Consider the following 14,641-nt stretch of genomic DNA (forward strand, 5'->3'; position numbering starts at 1 on the left):
GGCCATGCAGCGCCTAATGGAATGTGAGCTGGAATACAGTGCAGAATGGGGCATGACCTATCTGTTGGGGAGGCGATGGTGGACTGGTGCAGAGGGAGACCAAAGTGTGGTTTAACTGGAATTTTCTAGTGTTTTTAATGCTGCATTTAGTTTGCTGATTTATGCTCCATAAACCTCTCCCCCCCCCCTCTCTGCTCCTTAAAACCTACCTCTTTGACCAAGTTTTTGGTCACTTGTCCTAATATCTCTTATGTGGCTCGGTGTCAAATTTTGTTTACTAATGCTCCTGTGAGACACCTTGGGATATTTTACTATGTTAAAGGCGCTACATAAATGTAAGTTGTTATTGGTCTTTGGAATAAATGCATTTAAAGAGTTAACCATGATTAAAATCGCAAAGCTGTCCTTTTGAGTAATGCATTAATTATCTCCGTGCAAAGCATACAGTAATGCTGTTAGTCTGTCTGGTCACAGATCCAAGAGTGGCAAATCGGAATATTTTCTAAATGGGAAAAGACTAGGAACTGTGGAGGAGAAAAGAGGTTTAGGTGTCCTTGTACACAAATCACCAATAGCTAGTGCACAGCTACAAAAAGTAATCAAAAAGGCTAATGGAATGTTGGCCTTTATTTCAAAGGGGTTGAAATTTAAAAGTGAGGAACTGGTGCTTCAGTTGTACAAAGCCTTGGTCAGACCCCATCTGGAGTAACTGCATTCAGTTTTGGGCACCAAACCTCAGGAAAGATAAATTGACCTTGGTGGGGAGTACTGTGCAGTTTCACCAGAATGATACAGGGACGTAGAGGGTTAAATTATGCGGACAGGTTGCATAAACTTGGCTTGTATTCCATTAAGTTTAGAAGGTTGAGGGGTGATCCAATCGAGGTGTTTGAAATGATAAAATGATTGGATAGGGTAGATAGTTAGAGAGAAACTATTTCCCCTGGTGGGGTAATCCGAAACGAGAGGGCATAATCTTAAAATGAGAGCTAGGCCATTTGGGAGTGAATAGCCTACGCCTGTTCCTATGGTTCACGGCTCAGTGAAATGAAATGTTACAACAGGAAGACAGACCCCTCTGTTCTTGTTGGCACAAATCCAATGCGTGCTGTTTTTTTCTGCTTTGCAGAGCACAGCCTAGAATTTCTCCCAAATTCAGATGCAAAACTGAGCAGTGGTCAATTTTATTTTGAGTTGATAAGATTGGGGCCTCTGCGAAGGAAGCTACATTTGCAGTTCCGGAAAGTAAGGTTCAGAAGGGGATATGGCATAACAACTCAAACAGAGTAGCAAAGTTATTAATTGATATGCAAGGTGAAGATGAAACAAAGCAAAGGTCAAGCACCCAAAGACCATGGTGGCCAATGAGTTCTGTTTATGGCCCTAAACTGAAATTTTGCTGTCTGAAGATTGGTGAATTTGGACCCACGTCAGTAAAGGAACATGCTGGAATGTGGGTGGGGTGAAGCAGAGTTAAGACACTTAGAACTGATTTCGCTTTTCTAGACTCATGGCTCTGATGAGTAACTCTGTTGAAATGATTATTGAAACTGGCAAAAAGATCCTAATAGGGCCAATCTTCTAAGTTTCTTTTATTTTTTGCTGTCTCAATGTCTATCCTAAAGTATGTCCTCCTAAATGGCTTGTACTGTGGACTAATGCCTGCTGCTTTGCCTTTTTTCCTGATCCATCCTCCCCATGATTGCGCTCCTCCAATTCTGGCCTCTTGCACATCCCCGATTTTAATTGTTCCACCATTGGCAGCCGTGCTTTCAGCTGCCTAGGCCCTAAGCTCTGGAATTCCCTCCCTAAACCTCTCCTCCATATAAGATGCTCCTTAAAACCTACCTCTTTGACTAAGGGTCACCTGTCCTAATATCTCTTTATGTGGCTCGGTGTCAAGTTTTGTTTGGTAACGTTCCCGTGAAGTGCCTTGGGACGTTTTACTACATTAAAGGCGCTACATAAATGGAAGTTGTTGTTGTCACACCTATCTTCTGTCAGTGATCCATGTAGACCGTAGGAGTGAATGATAGTCATTGGTACATATACCCAGGATTGCTGGAGCGAGTATTAGACTATGTGAAATCTGGGACTGACTCACTGGCAGCCAAGTATAATTTGTAAAAAAAAATTGTCTCTGCAACCACCAGAATTAAATTATTTTCCGTCTTTCCCCTTACTCTCCTGCAGCCCAGAGCGGACAGATGACCTTTTTCTCCTTGTCAAAATGATTTCAGCACCATAGCTAAGATGGGGAAACTCAATTATGGACATGACCCCAACCTACTGCAGTGCCCGTTAACTAAATTCCTCTTTCTCCCACTCATCTACAAGCAGCAAAAGCTGATGATCAATGCGTGTGGCACTGAAGCAGGTCTTTTGAGGTTCTGGACAGTCAGCTCTGTAAATGTCAAGCTAAAAGTGCAGTTTTAATACAGAGAGAAGCTTGTCACTTACAGATCTTGCATCCTTAAGAAGGTACTGTAGCTTGTAGACTCGATTCGCTCTTGTAGGTGTAAGATCCTACACTTGCTTACAGTTCTTGGAAAGTAAACCAATTCAGAAGGGTTGTTCGTATGCTAATGAATGCATGAATACAAGTGACAAGTCAGGCCGATCCTTTCATTCTGGAAAATAGCACCACCAGTGGGCAAAGGGTCATTGGCTCACACACTGAGTCCTAAGATGTTTTATCTATTTATAACTTTAGCATTTTAATGTGGGTTATTGCTCTGACAGAGTCAGTAGGAGCCACGTAATCTGATCTGACATACGCTTCCTGTGTTGTGTTGCTAGGATTGTTGTTTACCATTTGCATCCCATGAAACATTGTCTCACTTGTACCGCCACTTTCCTATAGCATAGTAATTATGTATATTTTAATTTATAGTTCTATTTTTGTGCTTTAACACCAGTAAAGTGAGTATGCAAGGCTAAAGTGATCTTTATTTTCTTCCTCAGGTCAAATTCCCCATGGCAGCCAGCCCCAGGCACAAAGGCAACAATGCTGGTAAAAGTTGAGAGTGGAACGAGCTCAGTCTCTTCACATGCCTCAGTACCCCAGCAACAGAACTCTCCACCCGTCACTATCCAAAAGCCCCATTCAACCAAAGCTTCGGGTCAGATACAAGCTCAGCAGACCGGTTGTTTCCCATTGGGCGGGAAAACTGTATCTTCCCCTCTTGAATCCAAGCCATCTCTGCATTTAAAAAAGACAGAAAATGGTGGCTTCTGCCTTGTGTTAACGAATGCCCCTCCATGCCAGACTCCCCAAAAGGCCCAACCAGGGCAAACACAGCCTTTATCCCCAAAGTGTGCCTCTTCAGCCCCGATTTACGACGAGCCTCCAATTGAGTCACCGATCTACGATGAACCACCGATGGAAGTGGACCCGGGGGGTGTTTCTCGCAACGAATTGATCTCACCCCATAAGGTACCTGGCCAGGGCTCGCAAAAAGGGCTTCAGCCTACAAAACTGCTTCAGAGCCCGGGCTTCCAATCGCAAGCTGTAACTAAGCATGCAAGAAAGCCATCCAACACCGAGTACAGCCCAGCAGGTAGAGAGTACATCAAGCAGATGGTAAATATCGATCCATCTTCAAAGCAATCTGTTTCTCCAAGTGGGACTTGTGACAGTTCTAACAGAATTCACGCGGGGCCCTTGATGGCCAAGGATAGCAACAAGCAGCAGTGGAAGATTCTGGACATGAACTCTTTGAAAAGTAGTGAGGTACAGCACAGTCGCCAAAGCAGCATGCAGTCGCAGGAGTACCCGACCTCTGTGATCAGCCACCAGGATTCGGGATACTCAACGGGTCCTTCTCCCAGTCTGAGGAGGAGAAAAGGGAGGAGAACCATGGCAGGCCAAGCCAGGCCAGGCTCTTTGGGAAGCAGCAGTGAGCTCAACATTTTGAACGAGAAGCTGATAGCAGAGATGCGAGCGGTGGTCAGTCGGACAGCTGTGATCAGGGGTAGCCACGCCAGTCTGAATGCAGACATAGCTGAGAGTTGCATCCTGGCCGACATTCACAAAATCCGACTGCAGTCAGAAGGCAGGCATTTCAGGCAGTACGCTAACCGTGGCTCAAAGGATGATGTTGCAGCCAGCAATAGATCGTTACACAAATTGGGCTCTGACATAAGAGCCTCGGTTGACAGCGAGTTATCAACGCGACAGGAAGTTGTGCGCCAGAAAAGAACATTTGAAAAGGTGGATTTTTCCAGTAATTCATTGGAAAGAAGCATTACGAGTCAGATTAGCCTGTCTTTACCGAGTCCAGTTCGGAACCCACCACAGGTAACGGAACATCTGTAGCTAACGTTTGTGTGTTTAAGATTAAACGTTAGAAACTAGATGTGTGATTCCAATGCAATACTGAGGGAGTGCTGCACTGTCGGAGGTGCTGTCTTTCAGATGAGACGTTAAACCTAGGCTGCCCTCTCTGGTGATAAGTGATCCCATGGCATTATTTCAAAGAGCAGGGGAGTTCTCCCTGGTGTCCTGACCAATATTTATCCTTCAACCAACATCACTAAAACAGATTATCCGGTCATTATCAAATTGCGGGATCAAATTTGCTGCCATGTTTCCTATATTACAACAATGACTACACTTCAAAAGTTTTTCATTGGCTGGAAAATGCTTTGGGACATCCTGAGGTTGTGAAAGGCACCATAGAAATGCAAGTTCGTTTCTTCCTTGCTTGCTTTCTTTCTTTCTTTCTTAAAGTCTCGCCTGGTAGCACGCTCACCTCTTGAGTCAGGAAGTTCTGGGATCAAGCCCCTCTCCAGGACTTGAGTACATAATCTAGGCTATCACTTCAGTGCAATACTGAAGGAGTGCAGCACTGACAGAGTTGTCGTCTTTCAGGTGAGACGTTAAACCGAGGCCCTGTCTACTCAGGTGGACGTGCACGATCCCATGGTACTATTTGAAAAAGAGCAGGGAGTTCTCCTGGTGTCCTGGCCAACATTTATATCTTAACCAAAAGCAGCTGAACTGCCCATTTATCTCACTTGCTGTTTGTGGAACCTTGCTGTGCACAAATTGGCTGCCATATTTCTCTTCTGTAACAACAATGACTGCATTTTAAAAAATAATTAATTGGCTGCGAAATGCTTTGGGAAGTCCCATGGATGTGAAAGGCTCTATATAAATGTACGTCCTTTTTTCCTCCCCTCTCATCCTAGATTATTTCCATTTCACCGTTTCTAGCAACAGGCACCACCTTTTCTCAGCAATTTTGTAAGTATGTTTTTGAATGGAAAGAATAACCCAGCCATTTGATTCCAAGCACCGTGAACACCATCAGTCGCCCTGCCACACTGACTGTCCAAGTAGTGCCATTATCAGAAATGCTTCTCCAGGCAGACGGAAAATTGCACTCTAGGCCCCTGTAATCACCTCGTAGCTCAGATTTGTTTTTGCAATTAAAGATTTAAACATCCCTCAGTTACTTCGTTTTATATGTTTCTGTTTTGCCAATTTTCCCTTTTCTTTCCCCCCCAATCCCCCTCCTCAAGACATTGTTTTTTGTCGGTCTATGGTTACACAAGCACCAGGAACCCTCTGATGCCTTGCCTGAGTGGCCGTTCTTTACGGTGCCCCTAGCTGCTGAAGCTATTCAACTGTGGGGAGCATTACAGCTGAGCCCAATTTTGTCTTCCCTGCAATCCATGTACACGCACTTTCCAGTAGGAATCTCACAAAGGCAATCAGGAGTAGGAACCCTACCTCATGCTCCATCCCCCCCAATACACTCGGTGGCACTCAAGCCAGCTGTGAGTGGCCCAGTTGCTGCCCAGGCTGAGAGCTGCTAACTCCAATGGAACCTGTAAGGTCCAGGTCTGTATGGCTCAGTACCACATTGAATGATACTTTTTCCAAAATCAGTTCTGGTTTCTTTAACTTACAACAGGACATACATTAAGACGTACGGTCACCAGGGCAGTTGTAGACCCGTTACAATTAGCTTACTGCATCCCTGGGTTAGGGAGGGGAGAAACCGGCAAGGGTCTTGCTCCTGACCACTGTCCAGTAATCCCTGCTACAAATGCGCACATGCGGATGCTGGTCAAGGGCAGGATCAGCCTTGGCGCTGATACCCTCACGGTTGAAAAGCCTGCGGACACTGTAAACACTCAATCGTGACGCGTAACCACTTCAGCAAACCATTGGAGGATGCATAGCGCGTGTGTCCCAGTAAGGCATCGAGGCCTTCAAAAAGGGCGGGATTATTGGTGCAGAAAATCGGTGAGGTGGAAAGAAATACAGCCAAGTTCAGAAGTAGGACCCAGCCCGTGAGCTGTGAAGTTACTTTCTTACCTTCTGTAATGTTTATAGATTTTTTTTTAAAAACTGAGTACTACAATCCAATAACCCGTGCGTTTACACAGCACTTTATCCTGCTGTCAAAATATTTTGGTGCCTTTCACACAGTGAGTTATTTTTGAAGTGACTGTTATGTAGTCAAACACAGCAGCCATTCTGTACCAGCAGTGTTCCACAATCAGCCGTGAGATGAATAATCGGTTTATCTGTTTTCGGTGTTATTGATTGAAGGAGAAATGTCGGCCAGGATATCGGGAGAAACTTTTTTTTTCGTTTGTTTGTGCACAAGATTCAGGTGATGCTGGCAAGGCTTCGTTTATTGCCTATCCCTCATTGCTCTAACAAGCTGGCGGTAGGTTGACTTCTTGCCCCGCTGCCGTCGTTATGATGGTGATGGTGCTGCCACAATGGTGTTAGGTAGGGGATACTGATCCATCGGTGATGAAGGCTAGGCGATATATGTCCAAGTCAGAATGGTTGTAGATGATGGTTTTCCCATGACGCTGCTTTTCTGCTTGGTGGTCGAGGTCCCGACGCTGGAAGATGGCGTCAAACAAAGCACTTACCTGTTACTTCCCACAACAATACTATTGGTGTTCCCATATGGTTTTTTTTGTATCTGACTTTTGACAGTTGACAAGAGAAAATAGGAGCATTTCGGTAAAGTGCTGGCTGGGACATAGCAGCTCTGAATTAAGTGCTATTAACCGCACAGTGTAGATAGGACACATCCCAGTATGTTTGACCTCATTACACCTACCGATATTTTTTGGAGGGGGCTTGGAGGTGTGGGGTGGGGGGTGGAGGGAATGGGATCTCAGCTGAGATTAAATAAATAGCACAAACGGAGAATCGAAGCCCGCACTTTCTGGCCGTGTACGGTTCAGTGACGTACTGTTTTTACCAGCTGAACTTTTCAGAGAGCTACCATATGTGCTCTTGATCCCAACTGGCTCTACCCTCTGAAAGCTCCCAGTGGAGGAGAAATTTTCATCATGCACTTGTGACGGGCCAGTTAACATGGCATGGGAACCAGGTAGCAGATCACTGCACGCAGTTGGTGGAAGAGGCCGGTGTTTAGAGGGGGAGGGGGCAGCAATTAATAGGTTAAAAAGGGTCTGCAGAAATATTAAATTTCTAAGAATAATGTGACTTTTTTTTTTAAAAATTAAAAATCGAAGCTGTAAATCCCTGTTACATTATGTTGAAAGGAGCAGCAGGACCTGAATCGAATTTGAAACAAACGCTGTTTAGAATTGTTTGCTGTGCGCTGTTAATTAGGATGCCTTTGACCATAGTCACTGATTTCATATCTCTTCAGGGGAGCGAGAAAGAGACAAAAGTTCACTCGTGGCAGAAAGAATTCGAGGGGAAGTTAGAAAAAGAAGTCCCTTGCACAGAGGGTGGTTAGAATGTGCAGTTTTCCGTCGCAAGCTGTCGAAGCAGAGCCCATCAATTCTTTTAAAACAGAATTGGATAGCTGCTTGAAGAAGAATATCGAAGGATACAGGGAGTAAGGAGGAAAGTGGGATTAGACTAGGTGGCTTGTGTGGAGCAAAACACTGGCCTAGACTTGATGGGCCAAATGTTTCTGTGCTGTACTATTCTAAGGTTCTATGAGCTGTTGTTTTATTTTAAGTTTTAAAATGAGGGTGACCAAAATATTTTTGCATCATCGCATGTACCTTTCTTTTTTCCCCTCCAATTCTCTCCGCCCCCCCCCCCCCCCCCCCCCATCTCCTCTCCTGAAAGATAGAGTCCCATGGATGCCAGTCGCACCCCAGAACATCACCCAAGTGACCATTTTTCAGCTGTAAGCTTTGATAGTATTGGCAGGATATTTGACTGGAGTGGGGGTGGGGGCATGACAGCCGAGCCCCTCCTATATTCTACATCCACACGTGCAATTCCATCAGAGAAAAGCAGATAGTTATTAGGAGTGGGAACCCTGATCAAGTTTCCCCCCCCCCCCCCCTGCCCCCGGAGACACTGAGGCCAATTATAGAGTCCTTACCAACTCTCTGGCTGAGTTCAGTTAACTCAGTAGCAAATGGGAATCAAGCCTGGGACCTTCCTGGTCTGTATGGCTCAGGTCTTGCATCGGATAAACTCGCTGAGCTTTCTGAAAAGCCTGACTACCTTTGTTTTCTGAGCCTTTTGTTCAGGTGACACTGCCCCAATCCTATAGTTAAAAGGATTCAGTAGGGTAGATACAGAGAAACTATTCCCTCTGATGGGGGGAAATCAAGAATGAGGGGACGTAATCTTAAAATTGGAGCTCAGCCATTTAAGAGGGAAAACAGGAAGCGTTTTTTTCACACATAAACGGTAGACGAAATCTGGAATTCTTTGCCCCAAAAGGCTGTGGATGCTGGGACAATTGGAGCTTTCAAGACTTGAGATTGATAAGAGTTTTGTTAAGGAAGGGTATCGAGGGATATGGAGCTAAGGCGGGTAAATGGAGTTGAGATACAGAACAGCCGTGATCTAATTGAATGGCTGAGCAGGCTTGAGGGGCTGAATGGCCTACTCCTGTTCCTATGTTGCTAGTTCCAAATCACAGTATTGCTGATGAAATGTATGAAATAATTCAGGCTCAGATAATTAAGATTTGGATTTTTAGTAATGAAGTTTGTGTATTGATAAATCCTATCGGTTCCATGTTGATGGCAAAAAATATCTTGCAATGTTTCTCTTTCCTCCCTCCCCCTAGTCTCAGAATATGGGCAGCAGTCCTCAACTTGACCCGGGAGGGCAGACCTGCAACGTGGGCTATCATTTTCCTTATACCACATTACGTAAACCCCTGCCGGAGAAGAGCATGGAAGACTGGGCCGCCAAGCACCTGAACATGCACACTCGGGGGATCTTCAGACGCAGGCTCTCCATCGCTAACATGCTCTCCTGGGTCGGCGGTTCCATCAAGAAGCCTATGTTGGTCACCAGTGATCGGATCGTCAAGAAAGACTCTTGCGAACTCTTCAAGCTCGTGCAGATGTACATGGGGGACAGGCAAACGCGGATGGAGAGGGTTCCCATTGCCCTCGTGATAGTCACCAAGTGCTGGACCATGCAGGGTATCCGGGATGAGCTTTACATCCAGCTCTGCAGGCAGACCACGGACAATCTCTGCTACCAAAGCCTGGCATGCGGCTGGGAACTTATGGCAGTCTGCTTAGCCTTCTTTTCTCCGTCACCCAAATTTCAGTCTTACTTGGAAGGCTATATCTACCGGCACACTGACCCTGCTCATGATGTGAAAAGTATGTGAGCTTATACTTGTGATATTTTTGTAAGATAATACATTTCTTTCCTTCTTATGTAGGTATCATGAGGTGTAATATTTAATATTATGTATTTCACTGTCATGTTCTGTAGATTAAGATGTAAAAGCATAATTTTTGCATATAGCACATGCTGTGTTTAAGGCCCATTTCCTCCCCTCTTTTTGTCACTCTTCTCGGCTCCCCTCCTCGAGGCATTGACTGTTGGCTGGGAGGCACTGGGAACCTGTGGCACAATTGGCCATGATTCGTATGTCACTACTGACTTGAGTGTCGTCAGGTTGTTTGACTGTGGTCCTTGCATTCCCGCCCCCTCCCATGTCCACACTTGCATACTTCCGGCAGGGGTCACTGGATAATGGCCAGGATCAGGAACCCTGGTCAGTTTTCTCTTCTCCATAAGTCAAGAGTGCTGAGGCCTTTTATAGCTGCCCCACCACCACCACCCCAGCTAAGATTCACTAACTCAGCACTGACTAGGAGATTGAACCAGAACCAAGGAGAATGGCTCAGCTACTCTCTGGATAAACGCAGAGCTTGAGGGAGTGCTGCACTGTCGGAGGAGCCGTCTTTCTATTGAGACGTTAATCCGAGGCCCTGTCTACCCTCTCAGATGGACATAAAAGATCCCATAGCACTATTTCGAAGAAGAGCAGGAGAGTTTATATATATATATATGTATTTATCTCTCAACCAACATCACTAAAACAGATTATCTGGTCATTATCACGTTGCTGTTTGTGGGACCTTGCTGTGTGCAAATTGGCTGCCACATTTCCTACATTATAACAGTGACTACACTTCAAAAATACTTCATTGGCTGTAAAATGCTTTGGTACGTCCTGAGGTCGTGAAAGGCGCTACATAAATGCAAGTTCTTTCATTTCTTTTTATTAGGGGAATCCCCTGCTGCGAAAATTCCAGTACACCTACTACTCTTGGGACACAGGGTGGATGTTGCCCTCAGTACCTCTTTGAAACTGAAGTAATTGGGTGGTACAGCACATGTGGAGTCCCACCATCATAGACCACAGATTGTGGGTCAGGGTTTTGTCCCTGATGTCATGCTGTCATGGGCGGGGCCTGAGTAGAGGCTACAAGCTTTCCCCACAGGGAAGGGAAATGTGAGCGTGAGCCACTCGTCATTTGCACACCACCCTGGAGCTAGCTACAGAGTGACTTTGGCTATGGCTTGAGAGCAGGTTGCCAGCCTCTCAGCTGGTCAAACCTTCAGAAAAGTGCGAGTGCCTGTAGGTTCTGCTCCAGTTGCGGGGAGGGTGGTGCAATACCGGCTTAGGAACAGGAGTAGGCCATTCAGCCCCTCGAGTCTGTTCCACCATTCAATTAGATAATGGCTGATCTGTATCTTAACTCCAACTCTACCCTCCTTGGTTCTGTAATCCTAAAAACGTGCTTCCTGATGCTGCTTACATCCCTGCTGGGTGCCATTCTCCCATCAGATGCCTCTTGCAACAGAGTCAGCAAATTGAGCAGCAGTTCATAAAGACCCGTGGAAAAGCGGGTCTCCCTGCCCCCCAGGACATGAGAAGTTGGCCCGTCTGTAGTCTCCAGTGCAGCTGACAGAGGAATGCTATGCATTGTGCTGTCAGCTGTGCTTTTATATAATTTAAAAGTGCCTCTCATCGCCCTTAAAAAAAAAAATTTTGCTCTGGTCGGTAGCCACATGTTTGAGTTATCATTCTGCACTTTTGCTGTATTTTTCTTTTTTTTTTAAATTCCAGTAACCCAACGTATCAAGGAATTACTGGAAATGAAAAATAAGAAGTTCTCAAAATCAAGAAAGAAGAGGAAACAGAATATTGAGGAGGAAGAAGGTAGGTTTTCAGCAGGCTGATGGTTTGGTCGTTGAAACAATGGCGTCTGTGTTTGTGTGTCGTTCCTTCTAATTAAGGACTGGTTGAAATTAACAGCACACTTGTGTATTTTTGACAATTTTTCTAGGTATTGAAGTATGCATTTTATGTGGGTTTCTAGTGCTTGGAATAATTGGGTGCTTTCAGTCGGCTTCTGGTACAATATGGGCTCCATGGGAACCTTTTTTTTCTAAACCTAGAAGGAGCTGTTTTCTTTTATTTCCCTCGTTTTACATCGTAAATGGCCAGTACAGATAATCCCATAGCAGAACTGGCTGCATGGAGTTACTGAGCTTGACTATTACAAGAGAGCTGAATCAACATAGACTGAAGCACCCTGTATTAATGACTCTGGACTGCTGTCTTAAGAATTTGATTGGAAGGGGAGCTGCACACGACTCCCTCTTACAGCACTTTTATGTTGGTGCCAGGATTCCCAGATCATGGAGCTACAACAGGCACCCATGACCTCTTGAATGCTGTTCCGCTCTTCTAATTGCACCTGTGCGCTGCCAGCCTGCACTTTCTGTTCCTTTGAAACCCACTCTTGGGACCCACAAAAAAGGCGAATCCTTTGTAGTACAGAGCGGGCAGACCACATGCCCATCACTGAGAACGTGCCATTAGTATACGCCAGAACCTGGTGTGTGGTGCTGAGCACCTGAAAAGGTTGAGTTAAAAATAAAACTTTGAGGGGCAGGCAATACGTACAAGATTTTCCGTAGTGCTGAGACGGTGTGTCTTCTTGACTGACTGTTGTTTACTTCTTTTGCTTTCTTTCAGATCTTCTTATCAGCACATATGCAAAATATTGCTACCGCAAGCTTCAGAAAGTTGCTGTGACTGGAGGAAAGAAGGTACCGAGTGTGTGCCCGCTCGTGCGCTGTGCTGCTGAATACTTGTTTTATTTATACGCAACACCTATCGCCCTCCGATTTAGAGAGCTATTTAATTCTGTCTCTCCATATCCTTTGTTCTGCACTGCATCTCTCCTCCTGCATGTTGTGTAATATCCCCAGCCTGAGAAGTTGAGATGGTGCCTCCCTCCCCAGTGCTGGAATAGAAGTAGCAGGTGACTTGAAAATACCACAGGGCTGTTCTTCGACGTGTGGGGAACCCTTCTCTTACCCCTGCAATGGCCAACTTTCCTTCACCATAATATTAAAATGATGGCAAATTTAAAATAATCACATGAAGAATTAAAGGGGAGGGGGGAGGTTACAAAAAATGTAAATACAAAAGGCGATTAGAATGTGGAATTCTCTATCACAAACTATTGTTAGGAATCTTACAACACTAGGTTATAGTCCAACAATTTTGTGATTTTAAAATAAAGTTGTTGGACTATAACCTGGTGTTGTAAGATTCCTTACATTTGTCCACCCCAGTCCATCACCGGCATCTCCACATCATGACAAACTATTGTTGACACAGAATGCATAAGTACTGTTAAAAGGGAATTGGATAATTGTTGGAAAAAGAGGAATGTTAAAAGCATATGAGGAATGAATGGGATTAGAATATGTGTCAGGTGGGAGAAAAACACCACTTCGTGTGCCAAGGGGGCTGTTTCTGTGCTGCAACATTCTGTGATTCTAAATATGAAACGGTATGGACCTTCACTCCACAGCACGTTGTTGCCATTTTTCTTTGAGCAGACAGGCAGCAATTAGCAGCTTACATTTTTGCTGTAGAATCCTTTGATCCAAGGGCAGCATCTTGCTTTGTCCCACAGAGTTTGGATTCTTTCTTTGGCAGTAAGTTTGAGATCTTGACCGTAACATCAAGGGGCAGAGACAGAACAGAAGTGATTCTCCTGGGAAGGAGCAATCACTAGAGTTATATAGAATTTACAGCACAAAACAAGCCATTCGGCTCAACTGGTCTGTGCCGGTGTTTATGCTCCACATGAGCCTCCTCCTACCCTTTTCATCTAACCATATCTGCATATCCTTCTATTCCTTTCTCCCTCACGTACTTATCTAGCTTCCCCTTAAAGACATAAGAACATAAGAACATAAGAAATTGGAGCAGGAGTAGGCCAATCGGCCCCTCGAGCCTGCTCCGCCATTCAATAAGATCATGGCTGATCTGATCCCAACCACAAATCTAAAGAACACAAGAAGTCGGAGCAGGACCCGGCCACATAGCCCCTGGGCCCTCTCCGCCACCCACAGGGCATTGACCGATCCGAACTCAGCTTCATGTCCAATTTCCTGCCCGCTCCCCATAACCCCTAATTCCCTTTACTTCTAGGAAACTGTCTATTTCTGTTTTAAATTTATCTAATGATGTAGCTTCCACAGCTTCCTGGGGCAGCAAATTCCACAGACCGACCACCCTCTGAGTGAAGAAGTTTCTCCTCATCTCAGTTTTGAAAGAGCAGCCCCTTATTCTAAGATTATGCCCCCTAGTTCTAGTTTCACCCATCTTTGGGAACATCCTTACTGCATCCACCCGATCAAGACCCTTCACAATCTTATATGTTTCAATAAGATCGCCTCTCATTCTTCTGAACTCCAATGAGTAGAGTCCCAATCTACTCAACCTCTCCTCATATGTCCGCCCCCTCATCCCCCCACATCTGTGCCATTCGCCTCAAATACTCCATGTGGTAGCAAGTTCCACATTTTAACCACTCTCTGTGAATGAAGAAGTGTCATCCTGTAACATTGGACGTGCTCCCAGCAGGGCAGATTGAGTGGTAATGACAGAGGGCTGGAGCAAGCCAGCTGGTCTTATTAGCTGAAGAGTAGGGGCATGGCATGGGGGATGGGGGTGCGGGGCGAGGGGGTGGAAAATCAAAGCAGAGAAAGAAAAATATGCCGTTGATTTGTGGAGATAAATCCTAGCTGGACTGAAATGAGTTTTTCTTCACTGACAGGGGCTTAGAAAACCAACCATTGAAGAAATCCATCACGCTAAAAATGCTATCCTGACACCTTCCATGTTTGGCAGTTCGTTGGAGGAGATAATGGAAAGACAACGTGAGCGATACCCAGAGAGGAAGCTGCCCTGGGTTCAAACCCATCTGTCCAATAAAGTATTGGCACTTGGTGGCGCACAGGTTGAAGGCATCTTCAGGTAAGGTGTTGGTTTGTGCACCTCAATCCCACGGGTGGGGCAGGGCGCTTTATCTCTGCAGATCC

The 14,641-nt window shown here is 45.3% G+C and overlaps 1 protein-coding gene across 3 annotated transcripts in view; it reads left to right on the forward strand.

Moving 5' to 3' along the window:
* Window positions 1-14,641, forward strand: part of LOC137335137 (rho GTPase-activating protein 39-like) — a 127,081-nt gene that overhangs the window by 98,239 nt on the left and 14,201 nt on the right. For all 3 annotated transcript variants that reach the window (XM_068000264.1, XM_068000266.1, XM_068000265.1), the window contains 5 exons: window positions 2,965-4,300; window positions 9,048-9,597; window positions 11,361-11,453; window positions 12,276-12,349; window positions 14,377-14,576. In XM_068000264.1, the coding sequence (XP_067856365.1) occupies window positions 2,965-4,300; window positions 9,048-9,597; window positions 11,361-11,453; window positions 12,276-12,349; window positions 14,377-14,576 (2,253 nt within the window). The remainder of the gene's footprint in view (window positions 1-2,964; window positions 4,301-9,047; window positions 9,598-11,360; window positions 11,454-12,275; window positions 12,350-14,376; window positions 14,577-14,641) is intronic.

The sequence above is a fragment of the Heptranchias perlo genome, chromosome 19, assembly GCF_035084215.1.
Source record: "Heptranchias perlo isolate sHepPer1 chromosome 19, sHepPer1.hap1, whole genome shotgun sequence".
In the NCBI taxonomy this organism is placed as follows: domain Eukaryota; kingdom Metazoa; phylum Chordata; class Chondrichthyes; order Hexanchiformes; family Hexanchidae; genus Heptranchias; species Heptranchias perlo.